This window comes from Humulus lupulus, chromosome 6, assembly GCF_963169125.1.
Source record: "Humulus lupulus chromosome 6, drHumLupu1.1, whole genome shotgun sequence".
NCBI lineage: Eukaryota > Viridiplantae > Streptophyta > Magnoliopsida > Rosales > Cannabaceae > Humulus > Humulus lupulus.
In genome coordinates, this window is record NC_084798.1 from 26,440,548 (window position 1) to 26,461,034 (window position 20,487).

Consider the following 20,487-nt stretch of genomic DNA (forward strand, 5'->3'; position numbering starts at 1 on the left):
TCAGATGTGGACTAATTAGATAAACAAACATATAGTTCAATCGATTCATGAAGTAACAGTTAAACACAATAGCGAGATGTTAAACATACTACTTTATTGTTGTTCCTTACATTACTTTTATACGACATGCAAAAAAATCATTCTAACAGGAAAACATAAAGTGAAAAATAAACTACATAACACAGAGCCATTGCATTCATTCAACAATTGTTTCTAACTCAGGGGTCATTATTCTTGATGGTATCGTTGTATGTGTATTTGATTGGCAGCATGTTGAGAGCTTCTTCACCTTCTAACATTTGGACAACAACTTTCATCGATGGACGTCCCATTGAGTGCCACTGGATGCACCACAGTCCTACAATTGCAAGTTTCTTAGCAATTTTGTTGACTTCCTCGTTTTCAATTTGTATTCGAAGATCTTCTCCTTCTTCTAAGAGATTATATATCCACTCTGGATAATAAATTTCATCTGTTTCAGTTGTATTCTTCCGCCTTCCTACAATTTCCAACAACAACATTCCGAAACTGTAAACATCTGCCTTATAGGACACATTTCCAAAGTTTTTAGAGAATACTTCTGGTGCCATATATACCCTACAGTTCCTCTAATTGCAGTCATTGATACCAAACTTTGATCCTTAGAACACAACTTAGCTAACCCAAAATCAGAAATTTTTGGTTTGAAGTTGTGGTCCAACAATACATTGTGTGGTTTGATATCAAAATGAAGGATTCGTTGATCGCAACCTTGATGGAGATACTCAATTTCCTTGGCAACGCTTATGGCAATTTCTTGTAATTTTTCCCAACTAAGTGGTGAACGGTCTCCACTTCGACTGGCTTCTAAGGATATATAGTTATGAAGCGAACCATCTGGTAAGAATTCATAGATGAGAGCTCTTCTAAATCCTTCAGCACAATATCCAACCAAGCAAACCACGTTCACATGGTGAATTTGACCAATTGTAGCCACTTCATTCAAGAACTCTTCTCCATTATTTGCCTTTGATGAATTGTTTAGAATCTTCACAGCTACCAAAATCTCAGTGGAAAGCTTTCCTTTGAACACTGTTCCATAGGCTCCTTCGCCCAACTTATCCTTGAAACGATTTGTAATCTTCTTAATGTCAGAATAAGTATATCTTGATGGTTTTTGAGCAATATAATCCTCTAAAAACTTTCCAATTCTTAGCCGATATTCTTTATCTTTTTCGTATATTGTGTAAAGATAAAATGATGCAGCTGCCACCATTAAACTAAAGACTGATGAGGCTAACACCATAATTGCATGCAAATTAAACACATAAAAGAACATATATATGTTTACTAAGTAGAAGTGAAAAGAGAGAGTTAAATTAATATTTATTGGACTTAGTCCAAACTCACATATAGTACTTCTGATCACTTGCAAAACAATTTTTGCACCTGTTTTTAAATATTTATAACAAAATTATCATTATTTAATAGCTAATAATATAATGACTATATGTTAAAAAAAAAAAATCCACCTGACTGTTCGGACAAACACCTGACTGGTCGGACAAGCACCTGACTGGTCAGTCAAAAATCCTTATCGGTCTGACAGAAACTCTACCAGGTCGGTCAGATAACTTTATCACAACTCCGAAGAGTCAATACATTTATTGGCTATTAATGTTTCGTTTACAGACCATGTATTGCCACTTGTCACTTCTGATTGCCACGTCATCAAACTCCAATTTTTGGGGATAACATTTGCCCCCCAAGTTTATTATATGATTTATTCGTATGATAAACTTTTTCTCTAGCAAAATGTTGTTGAGGTCATCCAAAAGCTTCCATCCAGTCAGTAACCTTCATTTTTGTAGTAAACCCACGACTGAACTTTTCTTTTCATGAAAACGGTAGTTATCAGTATCCCATTTCCATTGCTCCTTCGGGTTCATGGGTATATGATGATCATTGATGTTATCTTGAAGCTTATTGAACCCTTGAAATTCAACTTGTTTTTTCGAACCTTATAGCCGATCGGCCACTATTTTTGGTCGATAGGCCTAGCTCCTCAGAAAGAGCTTGTTGGAAAAAAAATGCATATGGACGATCGGTCATTTTCACCTAACCGCCCGGACACTCGGACATGCCCCCAAGCTGCTCGGATGCTCACCACCAAATTGCTCAGATGCACGCCTAAGCCACTCGGTCATGCCCAATCCGCTCGGACACGCCTGACACCATCTTCTCGGACGCGTGCATGACTGCTCGGACACTCATGCCAGCCGCTCGGACGCAGCTCCATCCCGCTCGGACATGCACGCCACCCGCTCGGACACAGCGCACACCTGCTCAGACGCAGCCTCACTGCTCGGACACGTAGCTCCTCCAGCCGCTCGGCCATGCACCCCAATCGCTCGGGCATATGGCATAGCCACTTAAGCCTATGCCTAAAACTTATCCCTCAAAACACCTTGTTCGAATCTCCCAAAAGTATTTTGAGAGATAGATTTCTCTCAATCAATCTTGGGGAAAAATTGACTTCTCTTCTCAAAGACATTTTTTCACTATGTAGTATTTACTTTGCATGCATTTGTTCGTGTTTGTTTGATTCACTCCAGGGACTCATCGTTGTTAGTCATGCTCAACAATAGAGTTTCTTACTCGACCAGTGATACATGCTCAGCTGACCAAGGAAGTTGTATCTATTCTCCCGACCAGGAAAACTTTGCACCTGATCAGCTAAACTTTGTACCTGGCCAGTAGTTTACTCTTTTTTCTTGTGAAGACAATTGTTGCTTAGCAACCTTGATATTCTTCTCGTACAGCCGTTGGCATTTATACTTTAGTTTTCTTTGCTACCTTGAAACATTCTAAGTCCTTTTAGACTTAAAATGGTATAAGTTTTTTGTGAATAGTAAGTCACTCTGATGTATGCCTTATATTTTCGCATGAGTACTTAGTTTTCTAACATTGAAATTCTAGACATTTCATAAGTCCCTGCTAAGTATACTTTCTCACACTCTTATTGCTCTAACATTTTATGAGCATAACATTTATTGTCACACGAATATTTGCTTCTAACTTGAAATTTTGAAAATTTCCAAGTTACTTAAGCTTTGTCAAACAAGTTAGCTTAATGGCCTTTTTTTACTTCAAAATTTTACAAGTCAGCCTAAAAACAAATATGTTTACTCGTGCTCTTATTGCCTGTGTTAAATTATATACCAGCATATACCCCATGTGCCCCCCAATCGATCGAGGGTTGAAAGATCCTGGGTCACTTGCTACTTGACTGAATCTGTTCGAGCAGTTTATTGCTCGTAAAACACATAGAATATATTGAAAATATTCGAGCAATTGAACACTGCTTGAACGTATCGACCAGTTGAACATTATCCGATTTTACCGACCAGTTGAACACTGTTCGAATAATTAACGCACATGCACATTTGTAGCAAGAATCGATCACGCTGCGCGTAGTCTCTTTTATTACTCGTAAATTAAAAAGGACAAAACGTGTCTAATAACGAGTCTTAAACAACAAAAATTATTCAAAACTACATGACTGGTCAGCAAATAACCAACTCATAAACCAAATTTAAATAACAAGTTAAACAACTTGAAATTAAACTACCAGTCTGAAAGTGGTATTTAGAAATAATATATTCACAGACGCTCGCTGTTCCAGTGACTCCTGATCCTAGCACTCCCGCTCAGCATACCTCTCCCTTGCTTCGTTGCTATCCTCAGCCAAGTGTGGACCTCCACATATAGTGTCTAAGGTAAAGTCCACAGGTCTGGGCTGCAAGGGTGGAGATCTTTGTTGTTTGAACCCAGGATTGCTGCTGCCTCCTTCTCCTTGGGGTGTCTCTGCCCGGTACTTTCTTAACTTGCCCGACCGAAGAAGAAACTCTATCTCGTTCTTGAGGTGATTGCATTCATTCGTGTCGTGACCATAATCTCCATGGAAATGACAAAACTTATTCATATCTCTTTTCCTCATCTCTTTCCTGATGGGTGGAGGTTTCTTGTAGGGAACCTTTTCATGACTAGCAAGATATATTTCCGCTCGGCTGGTCGAGAGAGTGGTGTAATTAGTGAACTGAGGCTCATACTTGGTTGGCTTTTCGTTTGAACTCAAATTTGCTTTCTTTTCCTCATGGTGGTTGTTAGGAACGAGTTTCCTAATACGCAGCGGAATGGTGGTGTGGTTGGCCCAGTGTACAACAAAAATTTTGTAACATATTTAAACTACCTTTAAATATGCGGATCCATTAATATACATACATTAATCATAAACAAGATAAGGATAGAATTCATACCTCTTGAAGCCTATCAAGTATCCTTGCTATCTTTTCGTATTTAGAACGATCTTCCTATCCAAGCCGCTCCCACGTACTCACACCAAGATCTTCCAAAGCATTCTCTACACCTCAAGAAATGTGTGGGTACTTAGAGAATGAAGGATAGTTTATTTGTGATTCTTCTTGATGTACTCAACTCATGAGATCAAGAGAATAGGCCTGAGAATTGGTTATTTATTTTTCAGGGAGAGAAAACTATCGTTCTATTTTTCACAGAGCGAATGTTAAGAGTTGTTTCACATATCATCTCTAAATATTTTTCTGATTAGTCATACTTAAAAGAAAATATTCAAATTTTAAAAAATAAATCTGTAACCATTTTACAATTTACTTTTTAATTAATTAATTATTCTATTAATGAAAAAAATCCAAAAACCAATTTTTGAATTATCCATTAATTAATTAAATAAATAAATAAAATTAAAAATCCCATCTCTGAAAATGCTGGCCCTACACGCCACACACAGTCCATGGACTGTGTGTGAATGTGTAGCTTCCTAATTTCTAGGGATATTGGTTTTTCAAATTTTATTTAATTATTTATTCAAATTACTTTGTCAGATAAGATCTAACAACCTGATAACTAATTCAAATTTGAATTTCAAATTAATTATCAAATATAATTAATTATTTGAATAAATATTAATCTTTTAAATTCAAATCCAATTTGAACTTATCAGATTATTATCTCCACTCAAATAAAGATATTTAATTAATTCTACCAATTAATTAAATCCAAAATTTTCGAAAATAAATATTTAATTTATTATAATTTCGAAAATTATAATTAATTAATTATTTAATTAAATTTCGAAATTAATTTAATAATTTAATATAATTTCGAAAATTATACAATAATTAAATATTAATTAATTTTGTTAACTACAACTAATTTGTAATTAATTAATTATCACTATTATCATATAATTGCATATTTGTCCTGAAGAACAAATTTCTTCTTAAATATGTCTTTAAACTATTTTCCCTTCATATCAACTCTTACCTTGAACAGTGTTGATAGAGCCGCTATGGGGACCTATGGACCTATAATTCCAATCTCCAATAAATTTGAGATTATTAATTAAATAATCTTAATTTATTAATCTCGTTATTATTCCACTATAAATAAGAGACTGCACTATTGTAATTATAGACATTTCATTTACTGAGTACTTTATAATCATAAAGCGTCCATTGATATAATAATTGCATACAACTTGACCCTCTAATAATGGTTCATAATTAATCGGGAATAAAATCACTGTTTTACTCTTTTAATTATCTCTTATTTCCTTAAGTACCATTGAAGGTTAATTCATAATAAATTATGAATTTGAGCTCAATAACCTTTCAGTCCCAAAAGTGAACCCTTAAGAGAACCATCATTCAATCTTTTGCGAGAAGGTATAGATTCCATATCTGTATACTATGTCCCCAGCCATCTATATTAATGAGTTCCCAAAACAAAAGTTTCTAGCTTGATCATTCTGACAGACCCTAACAAGTGAATCAAAGAACTCATATAACATAAACAGGAGTTCACAGTAAATTCAGAATTAAGATCTATTTGTATATGATCATCAGTTGATACATTTAATTAATACTTCGAAACAGTATTTAACTAAGTATTAATAAACATATCTGGTCCAGTTCTATATATTCTCTAATATATAAAGCACCTCCACTAAAGTGTCCTACTACACTAGTGATCCAGATCTAGATCACATGTATTCATAATACTAGTGGACCGTACTTGCAGTAATTAATCTAAAGATTCCATAACTTTATTTTACTGCGAACTATTCAAGTTCATTTATCTCAAACACAATCCTCCCGTACTAATACGTGTTTGAGATCACATATATGAACTTAGGAATTTTCCTGATATTTACATAATATTATCATAGAATAATATAGTCCATAAAATATATGCATAGCAAATTCAATTTATTTATTTATTTCATAAAAAAAATGTCTACTACATATGCTTTAAGGGCACATTTCCAACAGTGGTCAGACCCATTATTTCCACGTTTCTTTCCATCATTCTTAAGAGGGTCAGTTGTTTCGCCCAGATTGTTTATGCCATTCTCCTCTTTTTCGATTGCATCATCCAATTTCATATACTTGTCTGCTCGGTCAAGAAATTGTTGAAGTGTTGAAATTGGATTTCTATGTATACTATCCCACAAAGGGCTTTGATAAGTTATCCCAGCGGATATGGCAACCATCTTCCCCTCGTCTCCTATAGCAGTTGCTCTATTGGCTTCTCTCATGAATCTCTGTATATAATTCTTTAAAGACTCATCTTTTCCTTGTTTGATATCTGCCAAGTGGTTGGCATAAACTGGTGGAGTCCGGGCAGTGTTGAATTGTCTACAAAACTCCTTCCTGAATGCTTCCCAAGAGGTAATGGAGTTCGGCTTAAACTTCCAATACCATTCCTGGGCGGTATCTAACAAAGTAGTCGGGAAAACTCTACACCGATAATCGTCACTTACTCCGAGCAATTTCATCTGGTCCTCAAATTTCCCAACATGTCTGATGGGATCTACCTTTTCTGTATATACTGGCAGAACTGATGCTTTATATTTTTCAGGTGGCTAAGCTGCTCTAATCCGGGCACAAAATGGGCTACCACTCCGGTGGTCTATCGCATCTATCCCGGAAGGTTGTTTGGACAAACCTTGCACTGCAACTGTTAGCACGTCAAGCTGGGCTTGGATGGCTGGTGCAACTGACGAAGTTCCAGGGTCTTGACCGCCTGGTCAGGCATTACCATCTGGTGCACTGTCGTCAAGTATTTCTACTTGACTGGCAAGGCGGTTCAGATTTTGCCCTTCGACCGGGACGGTCCTCCTCTTGTTGGTGATAACGTCCCTTAGATCCTTACGGGAAACATGCTATCCTGCCCGATCGAACACCATACTCTTCGATTTTCCAATGGGCTTACTACGCGGGACTTGCTCTCTCCTACTACGCTGCTGGCCGGGGTGTAGTGGAGACTTTTCGGTACGTCCCGGGCAGTCTTTTCCTCCTTGTTGGTCATTGCCCTCCTTTTCCTTTGATTGATCGGTGTGATGACTATCAGCCTCATCACCACCATGCCCATCTTTGAATTGTGAAGTCCTCTTATCTCGAGGAGTCCTTGTCTGATCCTGCCTGGGTGGAATCCTTTTACTGCCTGATCGGTGAACTCCTGATCTCGAAGTTTCTGATCGTTGGCTCCTGGAGGGAGTTCTAGATTTCTCCCTCTGTGTTGATGCAGTTCTAGAGCGGACCCCATCATCTTCCCAACCAGGGGGGTTACTCCTGCTTCTTTCCGGTCCACGAGAATTGGCTCTATCAGCGGTCCTCCGATCAGCATTATTATTTCTTTCTCCGCGGCTTGAGCATTGGCTTTGGCCAATTGGGTAGCCGCTTCTAGAGCAAGTGCTTCTTCATGATGTCTCCGGTCGACTTCCTCCTGTCGCTGTCTGAGCTCTTCGCTTCTGGCCTCCATATCGCGCATTTGCTGCTCTAACACAGCTCTCTGCTTGGCTCTAACACAGCTCTCTGCTTGGCCATCTCTTCAGCAAAAGACTCTTGCCGACCATTGAATTGCATCATCTCCTCTTGGAAAACGCCTATTGCTTCCTGGAGTTGTTCAACTTCTGGAGTGGTCTCCTCAAGAAACACCCTGGGCTCAGTCTCTGGGTTCTGCGGTCCAGGACCTTCTGATCTAGCAGACTCTTTTGACGTGCCTGACTTTGTGGATGCCACACTAGTATTCTTGGGCGCCATCTTGATACGATAGTCGTGTGTTTCTTCTCTTCAAGCTCTCAATGAAAGCATCAAAATGTTGACTGCGTTTTTGGCCAACGACGTGTAGACGTCAAAACGACAATAAACCTTAAAGAGAAAAATACGACACAGACAATTTTTATAGTGGTTCAGCCCCAATGTGTTGGTAATAACCTAATCCACTTGGAGTTGTGATATATTTAGCCTACACTTAAGATCAGATGAACTTGAGCCAACTGAGTTTCTTAAGTGCAAGTAGAAAAATATAGAGTTTCTCCCTCTAGAGACTACAAGCTTTATCTCTCTAACCTCTCAGAAAATGCCCCAAGAATGCCCCAAGTAACAGTCCCCAAAATCTCAAAACGAGAGAGTTTTCTCAGTCTGTCATGAGCCCTTTATTTCTAGGCTCATGGATCATACATAAATATCTCCCTTTTATCGGGTCATTTGTTCTTCCAATAGACTTTAATAAATAAAATATAAATAAATCTAATATTACAACAATATGGCTATTATTCCGAGATATCTGAGAGATTCATGCGGCAGTTGAGAATGATTCGGGTTGAAGCTGTTATTGAGGACATAGGCAAACACCTCTCGTCGGCAAAGCACACCTCTAGCACACTTCTGGTCTAACATGACACATCTCTAATCTATCATAACACATTTCTGGTCTAGCGAAACACACTGACTGGTCGGCCAAAATGACTGACTGGTCGGATAAACACCTGACTGGTCAGTCAAAAATCCTTATCGGTTTGATAGAAACTCTACCAGGTCGGTCAGATCACTTTATCACAACTCCGAAGAGCCAATACATTTATTGACTATTAATGTGTCGTTTACGGACCATGTATTGCCACTTGTCACTTCTGATTGCCACGTCATCAAACTCCAATTTTTGGGGATAACAGACAGGAATAAATTAAAATGGCTATAGCATAGTTGGTCATAGGACTCCTCTAGAGACAAGTCCCACCACTACAATTGTTTACATCACTTTTGATAAAGATTGATTAAAGAAGGAACGACAATTATTGACAGAGAAAAAAGACGTTTCAACTTTAATCAATGAAGGTAATAGGACCCCACTAAAAATAAAATTTTCAATCACGGTAAAAAATATATATATATATATATATATTCATATTTATATTTATATTCATAAAATGTAGGGAAACTTCCTTGAAATTTATATTTATATATAATTGATAAATATATATATATAGGAAGTTCCTACAAATATATTAAATATTGTCATTTTTGTTGATCATGTGTCGAAATTTCATAATGTTCAATTATTAGGTATTTTCTCATTGGTTACAAAACCATGAGATGAGTTTTTTAAACAAGAAATAGTTATGAAAAAAGCTTTCTAAACAAACTGTTCTAAGTCATTAAACTATAAAAGTTAAAAGTCTTTGGGAGAAGTGAATGTTGTAAAATTACATGGTGCAACTTTTTCTAAGGTCTTTCCTTGTATTGTATATTTAAGAGGAAATTACATTTTATATGGGATTTTTAATAGAGTATGCAAAAATATGGCTTTTTTTCAAAAAAAGTTAATATATGACTTTTTTTAAGAATTTTCACTTTTATGGGTTTATTTTCCCATATTTTTATATAAAAGTTGGTTTATGCCATAGTTTTACTCTTAATCAAATTTGGAAGGGTGTGTTTGTAATTTGATTATTATTTTTTTAGGTTATTTGTTTTTTTTAAATTATTTTTATATTACTAATTTTATATTAAATTTTTCTTTGGTTGTTTTGCAAATTTTTTTTTTTTGTAATATGAATTGTTTTTAAAATTATTATTTATTTATTATAAACGTGTTTTTTTAAGATTGTACATTTTTTTTTCAAATCCTGGGTAGGGTAACCAATTACTTGATTGATCTTAAAAAAAATCTTAGAGCTAGGTTAAATAACATGCACCAGGAGGGGTAACCAGTTATCCTGAGATGAGTAACTTTCTACCATAAGAGAGGTAACCAGTTACCTAAGAGGGGTGACGAGTTACTTATATTAAATATGAAAATAAACATCAAATTTGAAGGAAAAAATGGAAGAACACTTCATTAAAAAAGGAAGAAGAAGTAACTATGATTTTAGTAACATAAGTAACTAGTTACCATAAAGAAACCATAAATATACACACACCAGAACGTGAAAGTAACCAGTTACCCTCAGAAATATACACACAAAGAATGTGAAGGTAACCAGTTACCCATTCACGTTTTCATATTTTTATTAGTTTTCTTTCCAACTTTTGGTATTCCTATAAGTGTTACAGTAAAAAGAAAATGCTGAAAAAAATGATTTGAATTTTTTTTACATATAGTGGAAAAAACTATAAAAAAAATTACAATAATAAAAGATAATAAATAAAAAAATAGTAGAATAATTATGTAATGTTAAAATATATGTTTGAAAAAAAAGAAAAAAAAAAGAAATAGAATGAGAAAAGAATAATTACAAAAATGAAAAAAAATATATGAAAAAAAAAACAAAAGAAATGATGAATGAAAAAAAATAGATGAATAAATAAGAATGAAAAGACGAAGAAGAAAAATAATGGAAAAATGAAAAGAAAAGAAAAATATGAATGAAAAAATTGGTAGAAGAAAATGAAAAAAAATGGAAGAAGAAAAAAAAGCTCATATGTGTGAAAAAAGAAAAAAAAAATAGAAGGAGAAAATAATAAATACAAAAATGAAGAAAAAATAAAATGAAAAAAATTGAAAAAATAAAACAAAACAATACAAATGAAAGAGAAAAATAAATAAATGAATAAAAATGAAAAAAAGAATAAGAAGAATGAAAAAATGGAAAGAAAAAAAGATGAAGGAAAAATTTGATAGAAAAAAAAAAAGAAAAAGGAAAAAATGGAAGAAAAAACAAGTACAGAAAACAAATTAATAATAATAAAAAAATGATGGAAAAAAAATTACCTTAAAAAAAAAAAAAACTATAATAAAAAAAAAATGACATTTCTATATTTTAGTTAGCTACTAATTGTGTTTCCTATACTTTAATTTTTTCTTTAATAAATTTCCCGTACAAATTAAGAAAAGTATAACTCCTATATTTTTGCACATTTACGGTATAAAAGCCATATTTTTAAAAAATACCCTATATTTAATTAATTTGTGCTGTTGTGGGCTTTTCTCTAAGGTCTTGCCATGATATACTTGTATTTAAGTTGATAATGTTACCATCATCCACTAACTCTAATATAAACTTGGATACATGTCTAAACTTACATATATTGTATGAAATATAATTAAATATGTATACTTGACCACTATTTCAAAATATAATTGAAAGCAAAAATGTCTCGACAGTTTCAACATGCCATTATATTTCCCAAATGCAATGGAAGTGAAACCAGGACAGCCAATTAAGAGATATATGCCACTCTGCCTCTTACAAAATAAATACAATTTACATTCTTTCAAGATATGATATGATGCAGTCAAATCTTAATCAAATAATAATAAGAATAAGAAAGTTTCACCAAAGTTTAAGCTTCAATCTCCAGAGAAGTTCAGGTTTTTCTCTGTTAATATGTCTGCAGCAGGAAAATAGTAAGATTAACATTATTAATGAATCATAATAATCCAAAGTAAACTTGCTATATATCATCATGGACATTAACAGTTGATGAAATATTCAAACTTGGCATTTGATTTGCATCGAATTTTCAGCCGTATAAAATCAAAATCTAAGGTTTAACAATCAATACATATCATATCTAGTCTAACTTAAATCCTCTGATCTATTATTGGCAACAAAGTTTAACATGTAATGTTTGTGCATTTTTGGCCTATCCTGTGAAAAAATACATGAATATTTAAGTTTGATTCAATTTTTGTTAAAAGTCATTACCGTATCTAGAATGCTCTAGAATTTTAGAATATTCTAAAATATACTAGAAAGAACATAGAACATTCTAGAAAGTTCTTGAAGAAACTTAGAACTAATTAGACAATATATAGAGTTCTAGAATCATTTAGAAAAATGTAGAAAGAAGTTAATAAATTATAAAGTTAAAAAATTCTATAAAGATTTGGATGTTTTCTTTGTAGCCTATAAATACAAATGTAATGTGTGTCCAAGGTACTAGCAAAGTGAGTGTCCCAAAAGTGAGTCCTATATAAGTGAGTGTTCTAAAACAAAGTGTGTAAGTGTTTAGAGTGTGTTGTGATAAAATATTGTATTCAAGTCTTGGTGTAATTACTTTTGTAATTAATAAAGTAATTACGTTTTCACGTGTTGTGGTGTTCAACAATTTTTACTATTGTCCCTATTATGTTGTCTCTATTAACCAGTTTTCCTGTAGTGATATAGCTTCAATCGTCTTGCTGCAGAAACTAATAAGTTATCGACTATGCACAGTTGAGCTCTCAATTGTGCACAGGCGAGCTCAACTGTACACAGTCGAGATCTACGTATCATCTTCTTCGTGAGTGCTCTCAACTGTGCACAGTCGAGCTCAACTGTACACAGTCAAGATCTGCGTATCATTTTCTTCATGAGTTTTACTTCGAAAAATCGTCATTTTCAACTCAAAAACCATAAAATGGTTATAATATGGCTAACAATGTACTTATATTGTTGTTTTTTTTTATCACATTTACATGAAAAAACAAACATCTAAGCCAATAAAATACAACTTTCTTTATTTTCACATTCAAATAAAAAATTAAAAAGTTAGGGTTTTTCACTTACTTTACCTTAATGTAATTGCTTTTTTCTAACTATGTCACTGAAATAGATATATGTAAGTGTGTCACAACATAATCCTTCTATAGATTTGGAGAGATTTTGAAGAACAAATGGTGGATGGAGAAGAAAAGGATGAACCCTATTTTTTTTTCAGATTATTTTTTTGGAACATTTGATTTTTTTTTTCTTCTTTTAATTAAAAATAAAAGGGGCATTATTGGAATACTAAAGTTTCATTAAAGGAGGAGGTTAGTGTAGCTAAAATTTGAAAAATAGAGGTTACAAAGGTTATAGAAATTTTTTAAGGTTATATAGCTTAATTATCCAATAATAATGCACATCAAATTTACCAACAAAACAAGAGACAAACTAAGACCAAACCAGCCTCATAAAACTACCAATTAAAAATAAACAGAGAAATCAATGAAATTCCAAAAGCTTAAGAAAATGAAATCAGAAAAACGATTATATCTCCGATTTGGGCATTAGAACAAAGTTCCTCCAAAATCCAAAACAAACGACACGTAGAAAATTTCAAAACTAAATAAGCATATAAAACACTAATTATACCTCACACATAGAAAATTTCTTTTTAGATTCTACATATATATATATATATTTATATATAAATTGACTCCAAGTTTTCGGGAAAGCTTTTCAATTGAGAGCAATTTTCATAAGAGAGTTATCATAAGAGAAATCAACTTACAATTTTCCCAAGTTTAATTAAATTTGTATATTAGCAAAAACAAAAAAAAAGAGATTATTTATTGATGATGGTACCTTAATCCTTGTGTTCAAATTTAGAAAGATTCTTCGTAAACTCCAAAATTTGTTCATGGACTCTTAATCGTGGGCAATTAGAGAGATTCAGTTCGCTAAGAAACTTCAGTCGACAAATGCCAGTTGAAATAAACTCGAGCCTTTTGCACTTGCTTAAGTTTAACTTTTTCAATGCAATAAGATTCTCTATTGGTGACGGTGCCTCTCTAATTCCAGTTCCGATCAAATTAAGCTCCTTTAGCTTCTTCACAGTGTTCAAGATTTTTGGAAATCTTTTCAACTGTGAGCAATGTTCAAAAGACAGCCTGACAAGAGACTTCAACTTCCAAATGCTAGTTGGGAGGCTTTCAAGATTAGTGCAATCTTTCATGTATAAAATATTTAGACAAGGTAAACACTCAAAGGATGATGAGTCAACTTTTCGAATTGATGTTCCACTCAAATCTAATCCTTTTAAATTCTTTGGAAGCTCTGGAAACTTGTCAATCAATGCACATTCACCCATGTCTAGATATTCCAATGACTCCAATTTAGAAATATCTTTTGGAAGACTTTTAAGATATTTACAATCTCTGAGATCAAGCACAAGAAGATTGTTGAGAAAGACAATTGAAGAGTGCAATTCTTCAATTGCAGTTGAACGCAAACATATGAACTTTATATTACCAGACATCTCTGAGAGAGTTTTGAGCTTAGAACATTGTCTGAGATTTACCAAGCAATCATAGTCCTCATCATTATTAGACATCTCAGAAAGATCAGTTCTGGTATTAAACCACTCAAAGGTTTCACAATCATCATCAAAACTTTCATAATATCCACCAAAACTATCATCATCATCGTCACCATCAAAATCTTCATAATATCCACCTAAACCATCATCATCATCATCGTCATCATCATCAAGATATCCACCACCATAATCATCATCTAAATCTTCACCAAAACTATTATCATCACCATCAGAATATTCATAATATCCACCAAAACTATCATCATCACCATCAGAATATTCATAATATCCACCAAAACCATCATCATCATCATCATCATCATCATCATCATATATTAAAGATAATATGAAATTCTTATAACGGTTTATTGCTTCCCATTCTTTTTCTCCATAGTCAAGAACATTGTGAAACCTTAAAGGAGGAAGTTCAACTAAATTTGTACAATCTTGTAAGCATATCTTGTGAAGATTTGCTCGAGAAAGATCCGGAAGACAAGTCAAATTCTTTGAGTGAGAAAGAATGACATACTTGAGGTTCCCAACATCCTAGTGAGGGAATAAGAAATGAAAAGGATTAATTTAATCAGTATATATACACATGCCATTTGATTGATTTTTTATTTATATTCAAACCTAAACATAAACAATAGATTTACATAAAAAATGAAGTATATATTTATTTATGCACCTGGAATTCATTCCACAATTTCCCAAGCTGGCTATTCACCATCTTAAGGTAAACAAGATTATGTGGAGTGAAATGTGACCCTAAAGATTTCAAAGGGAATTTATACCATTCCAAGTATCTGAGCTCGTCTGGAAAATAGTCATGAAGACCTTGAGGAAACTGAAGTCCATTTACACAATGGTTCGGCATTTTAAGCAATTTCAGATATGGCATATTCATAAAGACTAAAGGATTCAAGTTCACGCCCTCTAGTTTCTTTCCATACAGTTGTCCATCATCAACAGAGAATATTCCTTCAATTGTCGCAGTACCCTAATGATTGGAAAGTCTAATTAAAAGGAAAATCCATATATTCTGCTCTAAATATAAATAGCACAAAAATAAAATGAGTAATTAATCACAAAATTATAGTACATGGGTCAGTTAGAAAGAAAACAATTGTGCTTTATATATGTCAAGTGTCTCTTATATATATTATAAGTGTGAATTGACATTTAAATTATTATAATGGTAGTTTGTTCGATTTCGAATGCCATCCTCAGGTATATTACAGCATAGCTAGCAAGCACTATTCATTATACAGGAACAAAAGGACATTATGAATGAAAAAGAAAAAACGCAACTAAGTTTTTAACAAATATATATAATAAATACGTTAATTTCCACATAAAAAGAAGTATAAATATAAACTTTTATATTTAAATAAATGTGCAAAAAATAATTAAATAATATATATTAAGTCTTACTTTATTAGTTCTCAACAAGTTGTAGATATCTTCAGCAATCCAAAGTCTACTATAGTCTCCCAAATGATTATAGTGTGAACCACGAGCAATTGACCAACCCATTTCTTGCAACAAATCATGCATTTGAATAAGTCGATCCCAAGACAGAGTTATCAAACACTTATCAATCAATACTTCAATAACAGCTGCAAAAGAACCACAAGTATCCAATATTTCTGCCACATAATCTTTACTATATCCTCGGAAAAAGCATGCTATATCAAGAAATATATTTTTCTCTTTTCCATCCAGTCCATTGAAACTTATTTTTAATTTATTTATAATTGTTTGGTTGGGATCTACTTTCATCTTACTCAACACGCTTTGCCATACTTGTTTGCTCTTTAAATATAAGTGAGATTCCAAAACTTTAAGAGCAAGTGGAAAACCTTGAGCATAATTCACTACTTTTATTGAAAGCTCTTTGTAGCTTTCTTCAACGGACTTTGTTTTGAAGGCATGCAAAGAGAATAGTTCAAGAGCTTCCTTCTCATTTAGTATTTTTAATTTATGTATCTTCTCATCGTCTCCAATAATATTCCGAAGTACTTGTAGATTTCTACTTGTAATAATAACTTTACTCTTAGAATCTAACCAGTTATGGCTATCTTGAAGTAAAGATTCATAATCCTCCAAGTCATCCACATCATCAAGAATTATAAGCAATTTTTTATGATTTAGCTTTTTCTTCACAGCATCTAAATCATCCTCATCTATATCTTTCTCATTTGACAGTTTACAAAACAATCGTTTTCTCAAACAAGCCAATCCATATTTTTGTCGTTCTTCCCTAACATTTCGAAGAAAACTATGACCATCAAATTGAGGGTGAGATTGTTTGAATATGACATCAGCAAGGGTTGTCTTACCCAAACCACCCATGCCACAAATTCCTACAATGGGAGCATTGGATAACAACTTGTTTAGATCTTTAGTGGACTCTTCCATTCCAACTAAGCCTTCCTCTATAAGATATGTTGAAGAGGTAGGTCTCAGTTTCCCTCGTATAAAATTGACAATGTCATCAACTAACTCAGCATCGTTCCTAGATTAGATATATTTAAATTAATTAATAAAACAATATAAGAGACTACTTTCTAGCTAGAACTACATCTCAAAATGACATTGATCAGTGGTAAACGTAAAGAGAAAGTGAGAACCTGGTCTTGGATGCATCCCATCCAGAATGATTAGCTACATTAGTTAGAGCAACCCTCCATTCTTTTATCTTATCTTCGTGAAAAAGTTTTTCATTTTTCAGAAACTCCTCATAACTTCTCTTCTGTCTGCGCACATCAGATGGATCAACATGGTAAAAAACAGGCAAAGCAATGAGATTCTTCTTATCCATGCATTTGTGGATATGCACCAGCTCATCCAAGCACCACCTCGAAGATGCATAATTTCGAGAGAAGACAATTACGCAAAACTTTGATTGGTCGATGGCATCCATGAGAGCCTTGGAGATCTCCTCTCCTCTAACAAGTCTATCATCAATGTAGGTTTCAATTCCATTCTTCTTGAGGGCATTATTGAGATGACTAGTGAAATTACTTCGAGTGTCTTCTCCTCTAAAACTAATGAAAACATCATGTCTCTTCCCTAGAGATATAGAGCTGGGTGCTGGAGTTTGTGGCTGATCATCAAGATTATTCATTTTCACTTTAGTGAAAACAGAGAGAGAGAGAATAGAAGAGAAGAATTTTGAAGCCAACAAAAGCAATCACAACAAATTATTAGGCTACTTTTGTATGCATTACATATTTTGTATGCTTGATAATTCCCATGAGACTTCGCAGAAGTTACCAATTCAACAACGTACGTTATACGTTGAACCATTTGAATGGACAATCAAAGCAGTGACAATAATGGACCACCTCATCGCTTTTTCTTTTTCTTTTTCCTTTTGGCGGGGACCCCTCTAAACGAGTGATGATTACTAACTATATATAAAGGAGTCTTCTCTATTTATTATCCCGGCGCCTTTCTCCTATCTATTATTATTTTTTCCTTTTGTGATATTCTCGTTTAAAGTAATTTTATTTGAATAATGAGTCTTATAATTTTTTAAATATCTAATCTATATAAATTTTCTTTTATATGATGTTAGTTCTGTTTGATTTTCTTTATATTTCTATGTTTTGTATTCTTGAGATCTATACTTTAAAAATTCAGATCTAAAAACTATTTGAGAATACAGTATATTTAAAAGGAGTTTTCATCGAATTTGGAATTCTTTTGATAGGTTTTCATACTTCATCACTTGAAATGGTGTTTTATTGTTTCATTCTGACGCTCTACTTATCTATTGCTATTAATATATATATATATATATATATAGAGGGAAATTTGAGTTTTTATGATTATTGAAGGGTAGTAAGTCAAAAAAAAAAAATGCTGGGCCTTCTAATTATTTCAAAAACATTCCAAATCTTCTGACAATACAAAAAATCCTCATTGCATAATTTTTTCCATCCGCCTCCCCTTTTCTCTCTCAACCCATTTCTCTCAACTCTTTCTAGAAAAAATAAATCCAAGGGTAAAGTAAAATACAAGAGAACTCAATGTAATGTTAATTATTCCTCACTTAGTACACTAAAATACTGCATTTCGAACATATCTAGACATGACTTTTGGATTTTTTTTGCGATTTTTTTTTAGATCTGAAAGTTTAAAATCTGCAGAAAATTCACGTGCTTCAATGATGCTCGATGGGGCTTTCAAAATCAAGATTTTCATGAAAAAATTGATGTTGCTTGATGGTGCTCCGATGCAATTCTTGCAAGAGAAGTAATTTTTCACTCGGGTGTCCGTTTTGGGTGATTTTTTTAGTTTGGGTATTTTTTCAAGATCTACACATTTGAGATGTGTATGTACACATTTGGGAAATGTAAATCTTGAAAAAAAATGAAAAATGCAAAACATACCTCATGTTCAAGATATGTTTTGGTATGTTTTCATGTTCTAAACTTTGAAAATGTGTATGTGAATATCTCAAATGTGTTGATCTCAAAAAAATACCCAAAATAAAAAAAAAACACAAAAAACAGACACTCGAGTGAAAATTTATGTCTCTTACAAGAATTGTATCGAACCACCATCAAGCAACATCGATTTTTTTATGAAAATCTTGATTTTGAAGGCCCCATCAAGTTGGCATCGAACACCAACGAGTTGAGCATGATTTTTGAGTTATTTTTCAGATCTGAAACTCTGAAATCTGTAGAAAATTGACTTTGCTCGATGCCAGCTCAACAGAGCCTTCAAAATCAAGATTTTCATGAAAAAATCGACGTTGCTCGATGGTGATTCAATGGTTGCTTGATGGTGGTTCGATGGTTGATTGATGGTGGTTCGATGCAATTCTTGTAAGAGATATAATTTTTCACTTGGGTATCTGTTTTGGGTAATTTTTTTTTTTTTTGTATTTTTTTTAGATCTACACGTTTGAGATATTCAATACACATTTTTAAAGTTTAAACTTGAAAACATACCAAAACATATCTTGAACGTGAGGTATGTTTTGCATTTTTTTCAAGATTTACATTTCCCAAATGTGTATATAAACATCTTAAACGTGTAGATCTTGAAAAAAATACCCAAAATAATAACAAATCACCACAAACGGACACCCAAGTGAAAAATTACTTCTCTTGCAAGAATCGCATCGGAGCACCATTGAGCAACATCGATTTTTTCATGAAAATCTTGATTTTGAAGGCCCTATTGAGCTCGAGTTGAGCACCATTAAACCACGTCGATTTTCTCCAAATTTCAAAATTTCAGATCTGAAAAAAATCGTAAAAAAAATCCAAAAATCATGTCGAGATTTGTTCGAAATGCAGTATTTTATTGTTCTAAGTGAGAAATACTTGCCATTGCATTGAGTTCTTTTATATTTTACCTTACCCGTGGATTTTTTTTTCTAGAGAGAGAGTTGAGATGAATGGGTAGATGGAGAGATAAGGAAGAGAAAAGAGGAAGTAGATGAGAAAAATTATGAGAAAGATATTTTGGGTATTATCAAAAGATTTGATATGTTTTTGAAATGATTAGAAGGGCTAGCATTTTTTTACTAACTACCCCTCGTTAAGCATAAAAATATATTTTGTCAGCCCACGTACCTTAATAATTTGATAGTTCATAAATGATAAAGTAATGCAAATGTGGACTACGCACCTTAACTTTAAAAGGATGTTCAATGAAGCGTCAGTACTACTTATCTTCCAAGCTTGGTAATCTTGTGTGACAATTTCTGGGAAAGTTTGTGGATGGTGAAGAAGCAACACAGCTTAAATCAATTAAGGCAATGAGCAATTATTGTGTAATGTTTTTCTGTATATTTTAGGTGTACACTTCGTTACCCTTAATATAATTCATCTAGTCAATTGATAGTTTACTCTAATAATTTGATTTAGTGTCATTCAATTATTGGTCCTTATATATTTGGTTGTTTCCCCGCTAGAGACTAGAACAACGACTGCCATTATTTTTATCTGTCCTTATTGCATTGACTTCTCAATGAGGAAATATGCATATATATATATATATATATATATACACGCATATACTACTACAATTATTTACTCTAGCAGGATGACTTCAAATTCGAAATAATCAAAATGTATATATCTGTTAAAAAATG

General features: G+C 33.2%; 1 protein-coding gene and 1 pseudogene across 1 annotated transcript; both read right to left on the minus strand.

Moving 5' to 3' along the window:
• Positions 1-218: 218 nt before the first annotated feature.
• On the minus strand, positions 219-1,452 carry LOC133784879 (rust resistance kinase Lr10-like; annotated as a pseudogene).
• Positions 1,453-11,410: 9,958 nt separating this feature from the next.
• On the minus strand, positions 11,411-17,685 carry LOC133781946 (disease resistance protein RPV1-like). Its single transcript, XM_062221062.1, has 5 exons — positions 17,003-17,685; positions 15,804-16,887; positions 15,058-15,369; positions 13,637-14,915; positions 11,411-11,696 (listed from the first exon to the last, which is right to left on the minus strand). The coding sequence occupies exons 1-4, from the start codon at positions 17,497-17,499 to the stop codon at positions 13,638-13,640; spliced, it is 3,171 nt and encodes a 1,056-aa protein (XP_062077046.1). The 5' UTR covers positions 17,500-17,685; the 3' UTR covers positions 11,411-11,696; position 13,637.
• Positions 17,686-20,487: the final 2,802 nt, after the last annotated feature.

Excerpts from the sequence above, each read along its gene's own strand:
- LOC133781946 (XM_062221062.1), bottom strand. The coding sequence starts at position 17,499 with ATGAATAATCTTGATGATCAGCCACAAACTCCAGCACCCAGCTCTATA. Across the intron at positions 15,370-15,803 it reads ACTTGTTGAGAACTAATAAA|GGTACTGCGACAATTGAAGG; the intron begins GTAAGACTTAAT and ends TCCAATCATTAG. Across the intron at positions 14,916-15,057 it reads AATTGTGGAATGAATTCCAG|GATGTTGGGAACCTCAAGTA; the intron begins GTGCATAAATAA and ends TTCCCTCACTAG.